Genomic DNA, 22,948 nt, shown 5'->3' with positions numbered 1-22,948 from the left:
TTATATATATTTTATTATATTAAAAAGTGTTTAAAAAAGTGTAAACAAATTGTTAAAAAAAGTTTATAGTAATAAACAACCTGCAGTTTAATGTTTGCATTTCTTTCCCTTACTGTACCGAAAATAAACCGAACCGTGACTTTAAAACCGAGGTACGTACCGAACCGTGATTTTTGCGTACCGTTACACCCCTACTGCACGTGTTTGATAGAGTTTGAAAACTAAACACCTTTTGTTTTCAGATTTAATTTCCTTAATTTTATGTTTTAGGATTTAATATTTCATAATACACCACTTTTGATAATAAATGTATGAGTTAATAAAACTAACGATTTAATTGTAAAACAATCAAATAAAAATATAGCCATTAATTTACAACAAAACATTGCATTTTTAGCTTATGAACGGAATTGAACTTTTATTCTGGATTTTTTCGGCAACACTTTACAATAAGTTTCCATTTGTGAAGAGTTAACTATAATAACTGTCAAGCGATTAACATTTTTAATCTAATTAATTACATGATGTTCCTAATAATTAAATCACAGAGCAATTTTGGCTGAGAAACTACCCCCAAAAGATCATTAATAATGTCATTATTGTGTTAGATGAGGAAAGCATTGAATAGACATTATGAAAATAATTTTATAATAAAATTATAATAAAAAAGTAGGTTAAGAAAGATATATTTTGATAAAAAAAAAAAAAGTATTACACAAACGTTTAAAGCTACAATGTGGCCATAACACACTGTATTCTCTGATCTGCATCAGATGTGGCGTTCAGGTTTATTTCCACAGATTACGTAGAGCAGATCAGAGCTGGAATATGAAGGAAAAATGATACACTTTAAATATGAAACTAAAAGCACCAGTAGGTGGCAGCAAGCCTTCAAGCACACCGAATCAATGACTCACTCGCCACAGATTCATTCAGTAATGAAACTCCGGCCAAAGTGAGCAAAAACAGACAATATGTCTAAAAGTGAACTACATAAATTGTTTATTGAACTGTTGTATAACATCAATATCCCATCTGCAATCGTGCTGATATTCGGAGAAAATGCCCTCTGGTGTTCAGAGGGATATGTGGTGTGTGTGTGTGTGTGTGTGTGAGAGACGCCCTCTGGTGTTCAGAGGGATATGTGGTGTGTGTGTGTGTGTGAGAGATATGGCGTTCCGATCGGCTCTTAAATGCAACTTTGCAACATGCAAACGTCTCAATGAACGTCTCACTCAACGTCTTTTTTTTTTTTCCTGCAATTTATTCCATTCATTTTAAGACGCAGAAAATCACGTAAATCACGCGTGGCAGTGAAGTGTGGAGTCAGACGTCACGCGTCATTCACGTGTGGCAGTGAAGTTATTAATTATTTTTTTCTCTAACACGTATTTAACACGTATTTAACTCTACTCAACACGGCTCAGTGCAGTGTGCCAGCGGTTGCGATCGGCTCTTTAATATGACTCAATATCGTCTCAATGAACGTGACACTTGCGTCTGTCTTATAACGTGACGTCTGCGTCTGTGATTTATATATAGGATTTTATGTGTGTGTGTGTGTGTGTGTGTGTGTGTGTTGTTTAACCCACATTTTGAGGGCCAAATGCCCCCACAAAGATAGAAATATGAAGAAACAAAATTGATATAGGCTATTGCATTTTTATAGCTTATTGTTGGGGTTGTTATTGTGTTTTTAATTTTTTATAGTTTTAAAAGGCCTAGGCTACAGCACTTTGGTAAACTAAAACAGACAACTCGATCGCGCAACCACTGTTTCTGTAGATCCTTTAAATAGAAGAATAGAATTGAAAAATAGGCTACTATTTTTTATATATAAGTCACCTGTGGTGAAAAAAACGACTGTAAACTTTTTTTTTTAAATAGTTTGTAAACTATTATTTGACTTTTTGTTTATGACGTTTTGCCCCTTTATTAAACATTTAAAATATTCACAAATTAATATGGATTTTTTTTTTTTAGATTTTACTGGTTTTTTAAGGCCAAATTATTTTCCCGCAGTGTTGAATGAGAAGAGCCATCTCTGGAACCATACAGAGAGCTGATTTATAGGTGGTTTATAGGCTAATGATAATAAATGTGTCTGAAAAAATAACGAGGCATTTTAATTGTTTTTATTAATAAACTAGTATTTTCTAAATCAGTGTCGGCTGCAAACATATCTCCATCTCCGCTGTAAAGCGGATGCGCCTTTAGATAGAAATGCACCGTTCATGCGGATTATCAGACAGTATTTGCTTTCGATTCGAATTTGTTCGTTTAAAAATGGACATTTCAAGCTTTATTTTGTTTCAGTTCATTTTTGAGACGCGCTCCAGTTCACGGAGATCATGAAAGCGCGCCTGATTGTTTTATTTTATTTTACGAAATTAAAACGTTTTCTTGTTATTGTGAGTTTACTCAAATAAAAGTAGTTGCGAATTATGTATTATTATTTTCTATATGACCATAAATTATGAGCATTTTAAGTTGTTTCCACTGTTGATAGGAAAATACAAGTGTTCGCGCCCGCGCCTCCGTGCCACCACGCAGTGCGCTCCACTCCGCACAAACCGTTGGATATGCGTCAAAATCTTGTGTTTATTTGTGATAATCAAATAAAACCCTGTATTATTATTGTCTAACCTGTATGACTGACATATGACGAATTGCTTTGTTCCTTTTTTCGATAAAAGCGTCTTCTAAATATTGTTTGTTCCTTATTTTTTATTAGGGCCCAAGCCCTGAGATCTTTTGTCATTGTTATAAATAACAACGAAATAACATCAGAGAATCTTACAATATAAGTGCAATAAAAAGTCCATAAAGTGCAATCCGTTATATTACCAGTCGACAGGGAAATAACAATGTATAAACAATATACTATGGATTGTGAGATGTAGTAAGTAGGCTACAGCAATGCATTCCCAACAATTAAAGTTGTGTAGAGAGAGAATTGTGGTGTATGTGGTGGGGTGGGTATAAATTGGAGGAATATATTTTTCGGCCCGTCCTCACAGAGCAGCAAGCGGTAGGCCTACGTTGTTAATTATTGTATATTGTTTTATTGTGTATTAAGTGGAATACTTCAAATTGTCTTAGCGTGCATGCTTAAAGTGATTCTCAATTGTAGCGGGTCCAGGAAAAATGAGGCCCTTTAAAAAAGTTATATATATCTTCATTACCTAGAGATAAAATTAGGGTAAAATACAAAAAGTAGTCAAAACGCATAGCAGAACATAACTTTTTTTTTTTTTTTTTTTTTTTTACAATATTATGTGCTTATTATTTTTAATTAACGAAATGTCAATATTCATCTTTATAACAGAAGATACAATACAACAATCTTCAAGATACAGTATAATCTTCACGTATAGGATTGTCACCTTTAAAACAGTCCTTTTCGTATAGGAACAAGCAATGCAGAAGTACATGGTTAGCATATTAATTTAATCTCTTTTTTCCCGTTCATTTACTAATTAGGCTATATATGTTAACTCAACTAATGTAATGTAAATAACTGGATAATTACTATCCAATAAATAATAAGTAAAACATGTCAAATAAATGTATTGATTAGAGTTGCCATAGACTAAAGATTTTTGTAGTCAACTAGTAGTAATTTATTTAAGCAATTAGTCGACTAATCGCACGTTTATATTAAATTAAATACTGGGTGCATGCATGGTAGGCTATAGCTCAAGCGCACGCATAAATCTTGCTGCAAAGCACCAGCAAAAGTAGGCTAATTATAATAAATGTGTCTGAAAAAATAAAGAGGCATTTTAATTGTTTAAAGTGTTTTTTTAAATCCGTGTCTGCAAACATATCTCCATCTCCGCTGCGGATGCGCCTTAGAGAGAAATTAACCTTTACGGATTACATAATCAGACACTTTCGATTTGAACTTGTTCATTTAAAAGTAGCCATTTCAAGCTTTATGTATATTCCTCAAGTCTGACTGTGAGGCAGTAGGGCCTATACACTGTTTCAGTTCATTTTTGAGACGCGCTCCAGTTCACGGAGATCATGCGGCTGATTGTTTTCTTTTATTTTACAAAAGCACAATGTTTTCTTGTTATTGTGAGTTTACAGCTATTACAGGCTATTTTAAGTTGTTCCCACTGTTGATAGGAAAGTGTTCGCGCCCGCGCCTCCGTGGCATGCAGCAAGCGCGCTCCACACTTCGCACAAACACTTGGATATGCGTCAAAATCTTGTGTTTATATGTGATAATTAGGGCCCCAAGCCCTGAAAGGGCGAAGGCCCTATTGTTTTCGTAAGGATAATTTTTTTTCTTTTTCTTTTTCTTCATTATTATTTTTTTTGCCTTTTTGCCACTTTTGGGGCCCTTAACATGCTCAAAAACTCTTGAAATTTTGCACACACGTCAGAACCCGCGGCCATCAGGGCCGGGCTGAAGCTGGTACCGGGGCGTGGCAGGGGGGCTCGACGGCGCCCCCTGGAATGGGGTCCGAAAACTTGGTCCATAAATCAAACACGCTTGCATGTAATAATATGAAACTCAGTACACATATAGATCTCATCGGGCCGAACAACTTTCGTGCTCTAAGTTTTACAAAAGCCCAACAGGAAGTCGGTTATTATACGTTGTTTGGAAAACGCATACAATGGAATGTGAAATACTCCTCCTAGGGATTTCATCCGATCGCCACCAAACTCGGTGAGAATAAAGTCAAGACATTGAGGATGAATTCTTGCGAACAGATTTTTGATATCTCGAACGGTTTGGCCGTGGCGAGGAAACGAATTTATGGCGAATAATGGGACACAGGAAGTGTGTTATAACTTCTGCATACATTATCTGATCTTGCTGAAACTTCAGCAGTGTATTCGTTGTAAGAGGCCGATCACATGGATGTGACTATTGTGAGTCAAAGTTATAGCGCCACCAACTGGCAGCAGGAAGTGTGTCACTTTCAAAATGCTTTGAAGTCACCCTCTTACTTTTACCCGATTTGCTTCAAACTTTATGTGTATAATGTAAACACACGGCAGATGTAGACCTGTGAAAGGATTATTGATATCTTAGATACTGTTGCCGTGGCAACGCATCAAATTTTAATATTCTTTTCGGATGCGTTTGAGACTCTTAGCATGCTTGAAATTGGATGAAACTCGACAGACACATAACACTTATTAGCCAGTAGACATGTGAAAAGTTTCAGAAACGGGCGTGGCAGGGGGGCTCAACAGCGCCCTCTTGAACAGGGTCTGAAAACTTGGTCCATATATCAAACACGCTTGCATGAATTAATATGAACCTCGGTACACATATAGATTTCATCGGGCTGAACAACTTTCCCTCTGTCAAGTTTCACGCCAGCCCAACAGGAAGTCGGCTATTATGGGTTGTTTGGAAAACGCTTGCTGTGGAATGTGATGTACTCCTCCTAGAGAATTCATTCAATCACCTCCAAACTCAGTCAGCATGAAGTCAAGACATTGAGAATGCTAAATTGCAGACGGATTTTTGATATCTCGAACGGTTTGGCCGTGGCGAGGAAACAAATTTATGGCGAGAAAAGAGAGGAGACGAAGTGTTATAACTTCTGCATACATTAACTGATCTTGATGAAACTTTAGCAGTATGTTCGTGGTAAGAGGCAGATCAGATGGATGTAACTATTGTGAGTCAAAGTTATAGCGCCACCAACTGGCAGCAGGAAGTGTGTCACTTTCAACATGCGTTTGACAAAAGTGGGTGGGTTAGTTTTACCAACAGTTACAAAAATCAGTATATATATTGGTCTCACCGAGCCGGACAACTTTCTAATTTACAGTTATTAGCTCAGAGCAAAAGGAAGTCAGATATTTTGGTTTGAATGTGGATTTTTTGGATATTTCAGACTCTGAGTTTTTAGCTACTCTTCCTAACTGGTTTATTTTATTCACACCAAACTTTTTCAAAATGATAAAGATACATTAAAGATGCTAAATTGTGAACGGATATTAAACATCTCAAACGGTTTTGCTATAGTGAGGGACTAAAGTAAAGTAACACTTAAAGCCTCATCTTCTAAAAATGTAATTAAACACCATTTATTTCTATATAAAAGTATAAAAATATCACAACTAAACCCATTTTATTCTTTTTTTTTCAATTTAATAAATATTTATAGGTTTAAAAATAGTAATTGTACTATTTAGTCCCATAAAAGTCAAGTCATACATAGGGCTATACTGCCCTCTTGTGTTCAAAATCAGGTAGGCCTATTGTATCTACATAAAAATATACTAGGTTTGTGACGGTGAGAATATTTTACCACCGGTAAATCGACGTGTGACACCGCTGGGGGCTTTTGAATCGCCAACTTAAAAACGAAAGTAAAATATGCTCGTCCACACTGACATTGATAGTGGTTGAGCGAGCGTTTCAAATGAATTCCTATGGAAGTAGGAATTAACTGAAAAACGTTCACTCTGTTCTGCTCGTTCCTCGCCGTGGATGCGCACCGTTATGAATGCCCGTGCAGCCATGAGCATTTTAGTTTAATTTTAAAATTAGCGCCTTTCGGGGGTTGATTGCTTGAAATTATTTTACAAAAGCACAATGTTGTGTTTTATTGCGACTGTACACAAATATAAGTTAACACTTTGCAGTTTGAATGTCGTCCTGTATAATGACGGAGTATGTTTTTATGTGTCCACTGTTCAATCGCGCCCACGCCACACACACACACACCCACGGTTTACTATCTTTGTGGGGACTCTCCATAGATTTAATGATTTTTATACTGTACAAACTGTATATTTTATCTCCTTACACTAACCCTACCCATCACTGAAAACTTTCTGCATTTTTACATTTCCAAAAAAACTCATTCTGTATGAAGCTTGTTTACCCATGGGGACCTCTATTTAGGTCCCCACTGTGATACGAGTCCCCATGAGTCTGTGTGCATTCAGGTTAAAGTCCCCACCGGGACAGAAAAACAAACACACACACACACACACACACACACACACACAAGCATTGCAATCTTGACATTGCAGCCTGTTCATTATAAACTTAATAAAATATAATAATAAAATGGTCAACCTAACATATAAAGATTACACTTCTCTAAATAGTCAGTAGTACAATTCGTACAATCACAGTAAGCACCGCTCCAGTGTGAATTTTCCAAGCACATTTTTGCGCATGTGAAGAGGATAATTTTTCCCTTCGATATTGGAACGTGAGTGAAGTACAAAGCATATAATAAACAATAGTTTAGCATCCAAAAAAAGCTAATTATATATATATATATATATATATATATATATATATATATATATATATATATATATATATATAAAAAATAGGGGAAAAAAAGAATATATATATATATATATATATATATATATATATATATATATATATATTATATATATATATATATATATATATATATTTTTTTTTTTTTTTTTTTTTTAAGTGACAAGACAAAGAATATTACTTGTCTGAGATATATATATATATATATATATATATATATATATATATATATATATATATATATATATATATATATATATATATATATATATATATATATATATATATATATATATATATATATATATATAGCTGCGAGCAGCGATGGAGGGCCCAAGCCGGTGACACCGCCACCCCGGTGCCTTTAGTGTAACTAAAGGCACCAGGTTGGCGGTGCCACCGGCTTGGGCCCGCAATCGCTGCTCGCAGCTATATTCTTATATTATGACTGACATTTGACGAATTGCTTTGTTCCCATTTAGGATAAAAGCGTCTTCTAAATATGTAGCCTAGACTAGCCTGATATTAATAATGAATTATTATTATTTGCGTTTATACCTAACTATAAATGAGTTCAGTAGGCTAATGTTTATAATGAAATAATTTATGAATGTTTTATTTTTATATAACCTAACCTTTTACAGTTTTGGAAATGTTTAAGAAATTCAAATAATAAATAGACACACCGTTTTATGACTCTTTATAGGCCTACTGTCCAAGCAGGACATGAACTGATCAATTATCTCTTTTAGTTACAGCACATGAATGAATATCAGGATATGTTGACAAGAAACAATGGCAAACAAATATTTTAACATGAACATTTGTGTAAATTCATATTTACTATTTGGAATAAAAGCTATACATAAGCAAGGTAAAATCACTTAATTGCTAATAAAATACAACTGAAGATCAGTGGGAAAAAATAATAAAGAATGAGTGTGTGGAATGTGCTGGAAACCGCCCTTGCAGCAGACTATGGCAGACGCAGACGTCACGTTCGGCACACGAACGAGTGATGTGGCAGATGCAGACGAGACGTTCGGCAGACGCAGACGTCACGTCACGTTCATTGAGACGAGTGCATGTTGCAAAGTCATATTAAAGAGCCGTTCGGAACGCCATAGAGAGATGCCCTCTGGTGTTCAGAGGGATATGTGGTGTGTGTGTGTATATGAGACGCCCTCTGGTGTTCAGAGGGATATGTGGTGTGTGTGTGTATATGAGACGCCCTCTGGTGTTCAGAGGGATATGTGGTGTGTGTGTGTGTATGAGACGCCCTCTGGTGTTCAGAGGGATATGGTGTGTGTGTGTGTGTGTGTGTGTGTGTGAGACGCCCTCTGGTGTTCAGAGGGATATGTGGTGTGTGTGTGTGTGTGTATATGAGACGCCCTCTGGTGTTCAGAGGGATATGGTGTGTGTGTGTGTGTGTGTGTGTGACACCCTCTGGTGTTCAGATGGAGCATTTACTACCGATCAGCCACTGCACTGACAAACTGCGCATAAAATAAATCGCAGCCTTTGCCAAATCGTACACACACACGAAAACAAGAAAGGAGAAGAGCAGTAAATGTAATTACCTATGATGATCACAGTGGGTGGCTCACCTTCATCCCGTCCTCAGGGCCCTTCCCAGCATGCTCGGGGTTGGGCTCGCGCTGCCCGGGGTACGGCGGGGAGCGGATGATCACGGTCTTGTTGATCTGCATGACGGGCCGCTGGATGGGGGTGGGGAAGGGCCCGCTCGAGGGGGGTCTCATGTGCATGACCATGTTGCCCTGAGGGCCCGACACCTGCCGCAGAACACACACCGGTCGGCCACATGAACCATCAGCTTTACTAAAGCAACGCGGCGCTGGAGGCGGAGCGCTGAATACCTGCTGTGTGTAGTGTCCTGGCAGAGACACCACAGGCGCTCCCGGGCCAGAGGCTTTCCCACTCGGACTGGCCGAACCGGGCCTGATGGGAAACACACAACCCAGTGAGAAAACAGACCAAGTCAAACCAAAAATTACTCAGACACCAGATCTATAGGTCATTAATGTGAGTGAGGAGAGCAAAATACAGTAAACTGTGACAATATTTTATACCGAATAATTCTTCATACAGTGACTACCAGTGACAATCATAACAATTTGTGACTAAAACTGATTGGGACACTTTGAGCTGATCATGTTTTGCTGAAGTGTGTTTTCTTTAATTGCTAATGCTCTTTTTACACACAGACTGAACACAATGAAGCATTGCTTGGTGATTGGTTGAGCTAAACTGGTATTATCTAATTGTGTAGTTAAATTTAACAGCTGACAGATATTCAACATAATTCATGTGTGAGACAGTCTATAATCACACACACTTTGGAGCGGGACTGAACTGCAAACCGAGTCGAGTCGAACACAGAGAGGAAATGCGCCATTACATGCAGGACAGACTCAAACACAGCATCATAAACATTCTCAGATACAGTAGTCAACATCTGAAGTGGATCAAAACCTTTCATCAAAGTTATACATGAATTTTGAACAATACCCGTTTCTTGACTTTGATGAACTTTTTTGATCCAGTTCTTCTTAAGGTGTGTGTCTATTAGGCCACACACACACTGTAAAGTGACAACCGCATTTAAATACGGGAGTGAAACCCCTAAATTATCGAGTGTTCTGAAACTGTGACTTAAAGTCCTTTAATCTGCTTTAAGTCAAAGCATGTGTAAGTTCATAAGTCGACAGCATTGCTGAGTATTTCCTCCTTAAAACTGCAGTGAACCAAAGACAGTCTCAAAAACACACTTTGAAATCGCTGGTGTTTCTGACGTCACAAACTACCTTGTAACCAATCAGATCAACGTGTGATCGTCAACCAGTGGATCTCTGAGCTGAGGGAGTGAGTGGAGGCGGGGCTCATTTGCATATTCATAGAACCGCGCATACTAAATGAGGCGAGGGTGTCGAGTTACATTGAAGATATTTTAAAGCATTTTAAAGGAAAAAAACATTTAAATATGTAATTTTGGTGATCACTTGATTTGGCTGATCACTTGATTTGGCTCAAGTTTTAAGAGATAAAATGATTGATACAGTGGGACTTTAATCAAAATGCGTTTAGTCACCATGGTCTGAAGACGATTTGAGCTAATTTTGGTGTAAACGACTGAACTCTGGGCGTACAGAACATGATTAAGCACTAAAAGGTGAGGATTTAGCAGTGTGTACGAGGCCTAATGAAGGCGTGTGACCTCAGCTGGAGTGTGTGAGGTGTTCACCTGTAGGAGCCGCTGGGGATTCCAGGCGAGTGATTGGGCTTATCAGAAAACTGAAATCCTTTCATGTCCATCTGGGAAGGCTGCAGAACACACAGAGTAAATAACACACAGGACGACATCGAACACTGAGGGATGTTTACATGCATTAAAGCTTCCTCATGAAGTGAGTCTGGAGTAAAAGCATGTTATTAAATATCATCTTTTGTCGGACAAGAGGTTCATAAATGCTTCTCATGTTTGACGCACGTTTGTTTTTCAAATGCACGTTAGAAGCGACTCAAACTCAGCGTTTCCTGAGCCGATCACTGACAAGCTGCGCATAACTAATGATCTCAGCATTTGCTGAAGAATCCTGATGTTTCCCAGCAGCCCTTGCTCTCTCACCTCTCTGCTGCTCATGATGGGCGGCTGAGACCCGGGAGGCATCATGCGCCGGGGAGCTCCTACGGACAGGTTCTGGTTCTGCTGGAGCTGGATGGACTGGGGCAGAATGAGGTGCTGTTGGGCCGAGCCGTAGCGCAGCTGAGACCCGGGCATGGGCATCGTCACCTGAACACACACACACACACACACACACAGCAAAGTCAATAGACCTTAACTCTTGCGAGACCTTATGGACATTTGTGGCCCTGGATCACGTCACCAGTCACACGGGTTTATCTGTGGCAATAGCCAACTATACATTGAATGGGTCAAAATTATCTATTTTTATTTTATGCCAAAAATCATGAGGATATTCAGTAAAGATCATGTTCCAAGAAGATATTTTGTAAATTCTTCCATAAATATATAAAACATGTATTTCTGTGAGTGAGTGCTGCACAATCGCCAACATAAATGCACATTTTTTAAGGAGATTTTCTCAATGCTTCGATTTTTTTGCACCCTCAGATGATGTATAAATCTAAATTTTTTATTATTTTGTTATTGCCTGTGTTAATGCCAACTGCATATATTCTGGTACAGGTGTGTATTTTTATTGGAATCTCACGATTTCACCCCCATTTCCTTTAATAAATCTATTTTGCACTAGTAGTACAGAAGTAGCTTAGACATGTTCATCCCAGCCGCCTGGTTCATGGGCCCGTGAGAGTGTGTGTGTGTGTGTGTGTGTGTGTGTGTGTGTGTGTGTGTGTGTGTGTGTGTGTGTGAGAGAGTGTGAGTGAGTAAGAGTGAGTGAGTGTGTGAAAGTGTGTGTGTGTGTATGTGTGAGTGTGAGTGTGTGTGTGTACGCTGCAGGGCTCTTGCCTGTATGAGCTGCGAGTCCATGAGCTGAGAGGTGCTCATGCCCGGCTGGTTCATGTTGCCGTCGTACACGAGCTGCTGGCTGCCGCTCATGGGCTGGTAATGGGATCCTGACGGCTGCTTCACCATCTCTGACGGCTGCATGCCGGGGAAGGCGGAGTACGGGCCTTTGAGGGGCGCTCCGCCAGAGAGCACCATGGGACTGGGCTGAGACAGGTTCGGGTGCATGTACACCTGAGACCTGCAACAGATTCAACAGAACATGATTGGAACCAATGAACACGACGGCCAATCAGAGGCGTTTGAGTTCAGAATCTATTCGAGCAGCGCCATCTTTGATTTTTTTTGTTGTTATTTTATGTTGATTATCATTCATGTGAGTACAATCATATGTGTCAAACAATCACAAAGTGTCTTTACAAATACAAATATGTACAATTACCTAATGTGTTTTAAATATAAATTGTTCTAAAGTATAATTTTTCCCACTTTTTACAAAAAAAAGAGGAGAGAACGTGTTTAGTTAAATTCCATCCATAACAACCTCAAATGACTTTTTATATTATTATAATTATAATCTCAGCCATCTTTGATTTTTAATGTGAACTGCAGCAAGGCTGTGAGGGACAGGCACACATCTCTTCAGTGATGCACATCTCTTCAGTGATACACATCTCTTCAGTGATACACATCTCTTCAGTGATACACATCTCTTCAGTGATACACATCTCTTCAGTGATACACATCTCTTCAGTGATACACATCTCTTCAGTGATACACATCTCTTGATACACATCTCTTCAGTGATACACATCTCTTCAGTGATACACATCTCTTCAGTGATACACATCTCTTCAGTGATACACATCTCTTCAGTGATACACATCTCTTCAGTGATACACATCTCTTCAGTGATACACATCTCTTCAGTGATACACGATACACATCTCTTCAGTGATACACATCTCTTCAGTGATACACATCTCTTGATACACATCTCTTCAGTGATACACATCTCTTCAGTGATACACATCTCTTCAGTGATACACATCTCTTCAGTGAGTGGTGATGTTATGTTAATGTGTTTTTGGATTGTTCTGCTGATGAAAAAGCAAAAATATCTTTCCACGGAATTTCAGCAGACGAAAAACTAAGTGAAAATAGATGATATAGGAGCTTTACTCTGCTTTATACAGTCTATCCCACACAGCCTCGCTCTCATAACGGTCATGGCGCTGCTCTGAATAAGGTCTATTCAGTTTAAAATGCATGGGAAAAATGTCAGGAGTGACGACCGTATTTAAATGTGGCAGTGAATCCGCTCAATTGTCATTCCATGATTGACTCCTGAAACTGCCATGATTGACAGTTGTAAATCGAATCTTTTATTTTCTCTAGATTGGACGTCAGTGTTAGTGCATGTTATATTCAGCAGTTATTGATGCAAGCAGTCACATTTATCAATTGTTTTCACCAAGTCTTTATGATGCAAAGATCCAATATACTGATACACATGAAGACAGTCTCTCGCGCTTGAATGGTTTAAAGTCATATTGAAATGCTCACAAAGGAACCAAAATTTTACTACAAGTATCTGATTCCTGACCCTTAACTATTCGATTCCAGATTTGTAATTGATTTTTGATCCCCAACCCTAATGGAAAGTGAAGAAGAGTAGTGAAGAAGAGTAGTGAAGAGTAGCGGTAGTTCCTGTGGCGAGTGATTACCTGAAGGGAGGCATGGAGCTGAACATCTCCTGGGACTGAGAGACGGGCAGAGCTCCTCGTAGACCCAGCTGAGCCTGAGCCTGCAGAGACGTGTGCAGAGAGATGGGGATCTGCTGAGCGGTGGCCTGAACACACACACACACACGATGAATCAACCCTATAAAGACTACTGTATCATATTTGATGCATATCTAAGGCCTCTAAATGATGAACATGCGTCTGTCGTTGCTATGCAACTCCACAATGACAAAAAAGTTTTAGTGGCTAATGGATTTCCACCGGCGAAAAACGCTTGCTGTAGCTCTGCTACAAGATTTATTTACGGAGAAGAGAAAAACACCCGTAGTGTTTGGGTGCACCCGCATCCTTCATGTCTTTTTTCATGTTGCTGCGCCTGGAAAATAAACGAGCGCGTTGCTCACCGCACACCTACATTTGAACGAACTTGAGCGCGAAAAAGACGCGATATGTGAACTGCCTTTTGGTGAGCGACTTCGATACTTTTTTGCTACTTTGTAATAACTTTATACGGCCAGCGTTTCTGGAAATGAACGAGGGTAAAATCTTTTTTAAGACCTGACTAAATGAAATTTAAGACCGCGGATGAAAATCTGGCTGTTTTTAAGACGTTTTAAGGCCTTAAATTTAAAGTTCAGAATTTAAGACATTTTAAGACTTTTTAAGACCCCGCGGGAACCCTGTATGTAACAAGTAACATTACAAGTAACATGAATTGCGTAATCAGATTACTTTTAGTGAGTAAAAGGCTTTTAGTGTAATTGCGTCGCCTGATATCTGAGGTGCCAACACGTACCTGCTGGTAGCTCGGCTGCTGAGTCAAGGGCGGCACAAGCCGCGGCTGACTGGAAAACACATGACCATCCAGATACAGAGGAGGGATGTGACTGCCTGTAACACACACACACACACACACACCACAACAACAGCACAGTATTTAGAGCCGTACTCAATCACTGCACGAGACGAACGAGACGGCAGAACTCTCATTAGTGTTCATTTTGTCAGCTATTTTTACATTTAGTCTAAGTCCTGTATCAAATGTAATTTTCAGTTTTTATCATATAGTCAACCTTGCCCTGTTTTCATTCAGTCAAGTTTTCTTTTGATTTTTCAAAGTTGTTTTTGATTGTTTGATTCTCGATTTTGAATCAAATTTCAATTCGATATATGCATAGATTTGATTTTAGACTTGTCCACAGCGACCCGTTTCAGTGCATGCCTCTTTAAGTGATGAGCAATGTCTCGTTATCGTCTCGTCTTAGTCATGGAAGAAAAGGTCGTCAAGGAATATTTTTCACCACTAACACTTCTAACACTACCTTGCATGGAGACAGACGGAGCCACAGACGCCACGGGCATGGGTGGCATGGACACGCCACCGAAGGAGCTGTAGCTGACGGAGGAGCCCACGCTGCAGGCCGGCTGAGCTCCCGATCCCGATCCCGGGGAGCCCTGCTCCGGGAGAGCCTGGGAGTTTTCCCACGCCTTACGAGCCGACTCCATCTGAGGGCCACAGAGAGACGCTGATGAGGAACATGTTAGGGATGGGCACGAGCATTCGGGAGGATGATATTCGGTCAGCGTTACCTTGAGCGTGAGGTCTGCGCTCGGGAAGCTGATGGGATTGAGGTTTATTCCCGGCTGAAGATGGTCTCTCCGGAGCATCGGGATGGCTTGAGTCAGGCCCGTCTGTGAACACACAACAATGACAGTATAAACGCTCAACGCTTCTTTACACAGGGCCAACAAGGTAGACACTGCTTTAGGAGCTAGGGGTGTGCGATATTCTCCATCCTTCTGTTAGACTGTCTCACACATGAATTATGTTGAATATCTGTCAGCTGTTAAATTTAACTACACAATTAGATAATACCAGTTTAGCTCAACCAATCACCAAGCAATGCTTCATTGTGTTCAGTCTGTGACTTGATCAGCATGATCAAACATGATCAGCTCAAAGTGTCTGAATCATTGTCACTGTATGAAGAATATCTGGGTATAATATGTCACAGTTTACTTTATTTTGCTCTCCTCACTCACATTAATGAACTATAGTGTCCTGATCACACTAGAAATAACATAACAAAATGATATCGGGTGTCTGAAAAATGTCTGGTTTGACTGTTTATCGCACACCCCTACTAGGAGCTCATGTACGCACATTCCCAGCGAGCGCGTCCTGGAGCTTGGTGACGGGGTTGGACACGGGAACCGGTGTGGATCCGGGAGGGAGGCTGAAGTCCGAATCCTTGGCGCTGACGCCGAACTCGATGGGCGGCACTGGAAGAACACCGTCCACGTGAAGGTCCACTCCGTTGACGGGGGTTATGGGTCCCTCGAGGCGCTCCAGGCCCTCGGAGCCCTTGCGGTTCTTCAGCGAGCGCTCGTTGCCGATGGGCCCGGGCTTGTGTTCTTTGCTCTGCTCGGGCCCGGCGTCTGAGTCCTGCAGGACAGGACAGAGGGGCGTTAGTCTCGGGAGCGGCTCAGCCAATGAGGGATGCTGTATGCTAATCCTTAAATTTGGCTGCATTAACAGTTTAGCTTTCTTGTTTTGTTCCCCTCTTCACATTAATGTTACAGACTCTGCTATAACCTTATCCGTTTATAAAATTGGTCTAGAAAAAAGTACCGTTCAGGAACCAATATCGAAAGTCATGGTATCAGGATCAAACATTTTATATTCGATTCCCAGCCCATATTCGATTAAACTGAGGCACTTCAGCGATCGGTCACCACACATTAAAGACCCACAAAACCACACATTTATTGCTTGAATTCTAAAGCTGAGATTTTTTTTTTCATATCAAAAGCATCAAAGAACAAAGTTTATTGCGATTATTGGATGGCAGGAGCTACAAATAGTGTTTAGTGAAAACTGAAAACGATTCTTGGGATTCGGTATCAACAACCCAGCCCTACAAAACTACCCGGAGATTTTCATCAAGTAGAAAGACCTGCACCTCTGAATTGGGTTCGCTTCCCGTGTAGGAAACCTGCTTCGTCCACGAGTCTCCACCTGACGACTGGACAGTCAGAGCTTCAGGAGGAAAAACAAAGCCATTAAGAATCATGTGAGCTAGTCATCAACTTTATTACAGTCACACTACTTTCAGCTGTGCTTCACCTGTGCTGTTCGTCTCCCAGATCTCAGTTCCCAAGTTGTTGGCGGAGAGTGTTTCTTCGGGTTGCTCGATGGACATGCTGCCCTGCTTCTTAGCAAAACGGGGAGGCATTTTCGAAGCAATTGTTCTGTTCTTCACCGAACCCTTTAGGGGCACAAACACATTACCTTCAATATCCAGTCAAGTGGTACTTCATGCAGTTTTAAAGGTGCAGTCTGTAAGAATAACAGCTAGTGGCCGAAAATAGGTACTGCAGCGCAAATTCAAAATATCATAGATCGTTGTTTCCCCGCCTCCTCAGACTCGACGCTCACGCGGGTTGATGCCAGTTTGAGGACACACAACAGAACGAGACAGAGACTTGTGTATGTACTTGCGTACGTTGAGTTGATTTAACCGCATTTTAATATGCTCTCGTTCATGGGGATTTTTAGATGGATAGAGGCTTTTTAGGTTGTGTGGAATCTGCAATCCCTGACCCAGTGTGTTTGCTCGTTTCCAAGGCTACAATACGCTGTGTTTCCCGCCAACTGGCATCCCGGGGTGTCGAAATACTATTGGCTGAACTGGCAGTGGGCGGAGTCACACAGACCAAAACACGGAACATGTAAAATAATAAGTAACACGCGACAGAACGAGAGCAACTTGATGCCGAGGAGACTTGCGTACGTACTTGCGTAAAAAATGCTCTCGTTCATAGAGATTTTTAGATGGATAGAGGCTTTTTAGGTTGTGTGGAATCTGCAGTCTCTGACCCAGTGTGTTTGCTCGTTTCCAAGGCTACAATACGCTGTGTTTCCCCCGCCAACTGGCATCCCAGGGTGTCGAAACACTATTGGCTGAACTGGCAGTGGGCGGAGTCACACAGACCAATAAGTAATAAGTAATAAGTAAAATAACTGGTGTTTTTCAGAGAAACGAGTATGTGAACTTAACATGTTTCCTAAATACAGGGTTCGTACAGATACGCTAAAAAGAAATTCCAGGACTTAAGGACTTTTAAAGCACTACTTTTTTGGTTTGCAAGGACTACAATCACAGATCGCACTTATCAAACAATATCTTACGTTTTTTTTTAAACTCAAATTACAGATATAAGGTATCCAAAATACAACTTGCAACATATTTATTAATATATACATATATTTTGTATTTAAATAAGTCAAGCACTTTTCAAGTGCCTCTTCATAAATATGGCTGTTTTCAAGGTTTTTCCAGGACTTAAATTTCAAAAAGTCAAATTCAAGCACTTAAAGTACTTTAGGCACCTTGTACGAACCCTGTAAATACCTGCAAACATATCATGGTATTTTTATGCTTTAGTAGAGTAAAAAAAGTAGCATACAGCACCTTTAAATAGCTAAGCTGCGATCATCTTTCAGATGCACTCTCGATTACTCACCGGAGGACCCTGATCTTTCCTCCTGCGATCTTCATCCTGCGGGCGGCGCTGTTTTTTGGACAGAGCGTCCTGGTAAACCTCTGGACTGGGTACAGATGCTCCTGAATCACTTTCAACTGAGAAGAAACACAAATGACATCTCTATGAAGCCCCTCCTTCTGAAAAGCACACTGTGCTCTGATTGGTCGGCTGGAGCAGTGTGTTGTGATTGGTCGAGCGCTTCGAGTGTGCCCCTTACCATAGCCACCGGTTTCAACACACTGCTAACTACACTGATGTTATTGAACATGACTGAACATTTGCACTGTGGTTATATAGTCTCCAGAGTTTTATTCTCTCTCAATGGTTTGTCGTCAATTCTTCTGTATTGGAAAGGCGCTTCTATCATTAACAAATGTTGTGTGGCTTACTTGAGTAAGTGTTCAGGTCATATTGGGACAGCTGTTCGGTCATGTCCCCCTTCATGTTTCTGGGTTTCATGTCTTTCTCTATGACCTTCCCCGTGGCTTCAGCGGTGCTGGTGTCGTCGCTCTGTTCCACACCGTACACAGAAGCCGAGCTCAGGCCGGGGACCGATTCTTCTGGACCTCTGAAGTGAAGTAAGAGACATTCAGAGTGTGAATTTCATCATTAGTGTTGGGGCTAACGCTTTACAAGTACAGTGCGTTACGTCATCGGATTACTTTTTTTATGTAACAAGTAACACATCACCAGTAACATGAATTACGTAAGCAGATTACTTTATGTAACTGATTGCGTTATTCATGTTACACAAAAAAAACTAATCTTACATAACTCATGTTACTTGTTACATAGATTTCTTTATGTAACAAGTAACACATTACAAGTAACATGAATTATGCAAGTAGATTACTTCTCAGATTATGTAAACGAGTAAAATAAAGCTTTACAATTTATGTGAATTACATAATTCATTACATCAAAGCATTAATCTAATTAAGTAATGCATTACTTTAAATGTACACATTAATATTTGATTTATTTATCTGAGAATATTGGTTTTTGAACTGGTTTATTTAAAAGTACACATTTCAAGCTTTCTATAGACATATACTATGTCAGTGAGGCAAATTTGCAATTTGACCAAATTTACCCTTGCAATTTGGACAATTAGCCTAAAGGTGATGATACACAGATTGCCCAGCAACATTGCTCAAAAAGTTGCTCTGTGTATCATCACCTTGAGTCTCTTCTCGTTGACTAATCCAAATTAATGTAACAGTTACCTTTTATGGAAAGTAATACAAGTAACGTAATGCAATTTTTTTTAGGGAGTAACGCAATATTATAATGCATTACTTAAAGTCCCCGATATAGACATTCAAGATATTTTAAAGCATTTATTCAAGCAAAAAACATAAAATGTCATTTTTGTGATCAAAGATTAGTTTTAAGAGATTAAATGATTGACTACAGGGGGACTTTAAAGGAAACATTCCTCAACACAGCATAAGCTATATCTCACCAAGCACATGTGCTAAAGAAACGTACCGTTTGCTGTTGCAAGCGACACCGTTCTGCCAGCTCTCGTTTCTCCCGGAGGATCCTCCGCCGGACTGTGTGTCTGTCGAGCGGGTCATCTTACTGTTTTCCATTACACACACTTCACTCTTCCGGTTCTGCCTCTCGACGACTGGTCTCTGGCTGGAAAAGCTCCGTTTGGAGAGCTCTCTCTTCTCAGAGCCGGGCTCCCCGTGACCCGCGTCAGCGAGCGAGTCGCCGTGAGGCCCACGTTTCTCCCTCCAGTCGCTGAAATCACTGTTCTCAGAGCCGGTCTCCCAATCCTCGGCTTGACTCTGAGCCGTGATCTCCTGCGGGCGTCCTCCAGGATAGTGATTCGGCCAGTGCTCTTCCTTGGGTCGACCCGGCCACTGATTAGCAAAGTCTCCGTTCACATATTCTTCCCCGTTCCATTGCCCTCCTCCTTCACGTTCTTGGCGTAGTCGGCGGAACCGTGGCGGTTTATCTTGGCGAGGCGGACGCCGGCGTCTCATTGGCCGGTTATCGGGGTTATCGTTATCAATATAGTAGCCTCCCTCTCTATCCTCGACGCCGTTCTCTACAAAAGAACTGGTGAATTTAGGCGGGTATTTTAGCGGGTCGCGTTCTGACGAGCGTTTCGAATAGGAGTCCGTGCCAAAGTTGTATCCGTTCTCCTGCGCGGATCCGCTCCCAAACTGAGCTCCTCTTCCTCTCCATGTTGAAATATCCCTCGAGACGAAGCCGCGGTTGTATCCCGCGTTAAGCCGAGGCGGTAACGACCTTCCGAACACTCTTGTTGATTTCGCCTTGTCACCGTTCCCGCTTTGCTCGTCGGTGTACACCTTGTTGGATCTCCACGACTCCCGATCGGCTCTTTTAACCTCTCCGGATGGCGCATACGAAGCCTCTCCGTTCTCGGCGACCTTCTGCCGTGGACGTTTGGGAAGCTCTTCGTACTCCGAGGCTTCGCTGTGCGTCTCGCTAACGTTGCGTCGACGGGGTTTTCCTCGTTGAAGATCTTCGCTCCTGAAGTCTCGAGAGCCACGTCCACGTGCTGGTCTCTGCGCTCCTGTCGTGTTATTGTTATAGCCTCCTCTGGTCGCGTCGCCTCGTCCGCCACGAGCGCCACCGCGAGAGCTGAACTCTCTAAACCCGCGGCTCCGTCCACGACCAGTTCCTCTCGCCCCGGCGAACGCCTGCTCTTCGTCGATGAATATCCAGTTGTTGCGGCGTGGAGCGTCTCTGCCGTCAGAGGAGTCCACGGACTGAGGCTTGGCGGTATCCCAGCAGCTCTCCTTGTGTAACTCTTCCTGCAGATTGCTGGTTTTCTCTAACTTCGGAGCATCCGCTTGTTTTTCCTCGGGAGAAGATGCGGGCGGTGGAGCCGAGTGCCTGTTAGACACAAGCGGGGCGTCTTTTTTCAGGTCGTAGACGTTAGTGACCACTTCCTTCTCTAGTCTGTATGGGACGGGCTTCTCCTCAGGCTCAGATTTGGGTTTCTCGTTCTCCTTGTCCTCAACCTTTATCAGTTAACAAACAAGTATTCATTACTTTAGTGAGCTCATTGTTTCTGCATTACATTATTACATTGTTCGCTAACTGTGATTTTGTACATTTCTGAAATGCATAACTTGGACAGTTTCCTCTGATAATCGGTAACACTTTATTTTACAGTGTCCTTGTTACATGTTACATGTACTTACTATAGTAATAACAGTAAATTATGCATAATTACATGCAACTAACCCTCAACCAAACCCTAACCCTACAGTAAGTACATGTAGTTGCTCAATATTACTCAGTACTTAAATATATAATTACACGCAACGATTAATTGCATCCAAAATAAAAGTTTGTGTTTATCTAATATATGCGTGTGTGTACTGAGTATAATTATTTTGTAGATATAAACACACATGCATGTATATATTTAAGAAATATTTGCATAATGTATATATAATTTATGCAATATATAAATATGTAATGTATAAATAACACATTTTTCTTCAAATACTGTATAAACATGCATGTGTGTGTATTTATATCTACACAAAAAGCGCCATACAAATAAATGTGAACTGAACCGAACCTTCAACGGCTTCAGCACAGGTTTCTTGATGGGTCCGGTCCTCCTAAGCGTTCTCCCGCTGGACTCCGACGGCTGGCTAATGCTAATGCTACTGCTGCTGCTCGACCCGTGGTCGGACCACTGGGCCTGACAGCCGCCGTCTTTCCTCACACTAGCGTCTTTTCTCCAGAAGTCAGAGTCGTAGCTCTTCTCCTTGGTGTCGAAGGCCTCGTCACGGGACTCTGCGGGGTCCTTCTGGTGTCTAACGGAGGACACGTCTCGGTGTTCGGGATCTCCAGGATGGGTTCTGCTAAGAATTAAAGGCCCTTCGTGGGCTCCACCTTGATTGTTCAGTTCCTCCGCTGGACTCTCCGTGCGATCGTGACCTCGGTCTTCGTAGGAGTCGTGTCGGGAGCAGGACCGGTCGTCCCGCTCGTCGTTCTCGTGCTGTCTCTGGTAGGGTGGCGTGAAACTGCGCGCTGACGAGTAGCTGTCTTGGTTCCACACTTGGTAGGGCTCAGTGGATGGTGCCCTCCTCTCCTGATGCATGCTGGGATGGCAGCCTTCGTCAGAGGTGGAACCAGGGCTGTTCAGGTGATCCTGCTGGATGACGGGCTTCACCAGACCTTTCAAATAAAACAAGTTCAATTATTATCGCAATATAAAGAGCATGTTCTGAAGAAAAGAAGGCATGTTATAAAACGGATAGTTCCGGTCCTTGATTCTGACACTTTAACACTGACACGGTAACACTTTACAATAAGGTTCATTAGTTAACTACATTAGTTAGCACAAACTAATAATGAACTGTTCTTAAACAGCATTTATTAATCTATATTCATGTTAATTTCAACATTTACTAATACTTTATTAAAATCTTGTTAACATTAGTTAATGCACTGTGAATTAACATGAACAGCTTTATTTTTATCATTTAACGTTAACAAAAATGAACAGATACAGTAACAAATGTATTTCTCATGGTTAGTTAATACATTAACTAATGAATTGTGAAGTGTTACCATAATTAAATCATAAAATGGCCAAACTAAAAATAAACCGGGATGCAAAATAAAATCTAAATAAGGTTGAAATTGTGATACGGCTTTAGTAAAATGATCAAATCACAGAAGACTCATGACCAGGGACTCATGACATCTCGAGACGACTCGACCGGTTCTGCTCCACACCATCATCATCAGGATCACAACATTTTTGTGGAGAAGAGCAGCTTATAAACCTTTTGTCAACTAAAACCATCTATAGTTATCCACCAAAATAAAAGCTTGGGGTTATTATTTGAAAGTGAGATACTT

At 40.9% G+C, this 22,948-nt stretch overlaps 1 protein-coding gene across 3 annotated transcripts in view; it reads right to left on the bottom strand.

Annotated features, from left to right (window-relative positions):
- Positions 1 to 22,948, bottom strand: part of prrc2b (proline-rich coiled-coil 2B) — a 44,213-nt gene that overhangs the window by 1,859 nt on the left and 19,406 nt on the right. For 2 of the 3 annotated variants that reach the window (XM_079872089.1, XM_079872088.1), the window contains exons 15-30: positions 21,654 to 22,258; positions 19,574 to 21,084; positions 18,472 to 18,650; positions 18,062 to 18,177; positions 16,662 to 16,803; positions 16,498 to 16,574; positions 15,699 to 15,980; positions 15,125 to 15,226; positions 14,857 to 15,040; positions 14,331 to 14,425; positions 13,517 to 13,641; positions 11,793 to 12,030; positions 10,929 to 11,093; positions 10,545 to 10,624; positions 9,160 to 9,241; positions 8,890 to 9,075 (exon numbers count right to left, since the gene is read on the bottom strand). In XM_079872089.1, coding sequence (XP_079728215.1) covers positions 8,890 to 9,075; positions 9,160 to 9,241; positions 10,545 to 10,624; positions 10,929 to 11,093; positions 11,793 to 12,030; positions 13,517 to 13,641; positions 14,331 to 14,425; positions 14,857 to 15,040; positions 15,125 to 15,226; positions 15,699 to 15,980; positions 16,498 to 16,574; positions 16,662 to 16,803; positions 18,062 to 18,177; positions 18,472 to 18,650; positions 19,574 to 21,084; positions 21,654 to 22,258 — 4,169 coding nt within the window. Of the gene's footprint in view, positions 1 to 8,862; positions 9,076 to 9,159; positions 9,242 to 10,544; positions 10,625 to 10,928; positions 11,094 to 11,792; positions 12,031 to 13,516; positions 13,642 to 14,330; positions 14,426 to 14,856; positions 15,041 to 15,124; positions 15,227 to 15,698; positions 15,981 to 16,497; positions 16,575 to 16,661; positions 16,804 to 18,061; positions 18,178 to 18,471; positions 18,651 to 19,573; positions 21,085 to 21,653; positions 22,259 to 22,948 lie in introns of all 3 variants that reach the window. The other variant, XM_079872090.1, reaches the window with a different exon arrangement.

This window comes from Squalius cephalus, assembly GCF_949319135.1.
Source record: "Squalius cephalus genome assembly, chromosome: 5".
Lineage (NCBI taxonomy): Eukaryota > Metazoa > Chordata > Actinopteri > Cypriniformes > Leuciscidae > Squalius > Squalius cephalus.
This window is presented reverse-complemented; position numbering and strand designations above follow the sequence as displayed.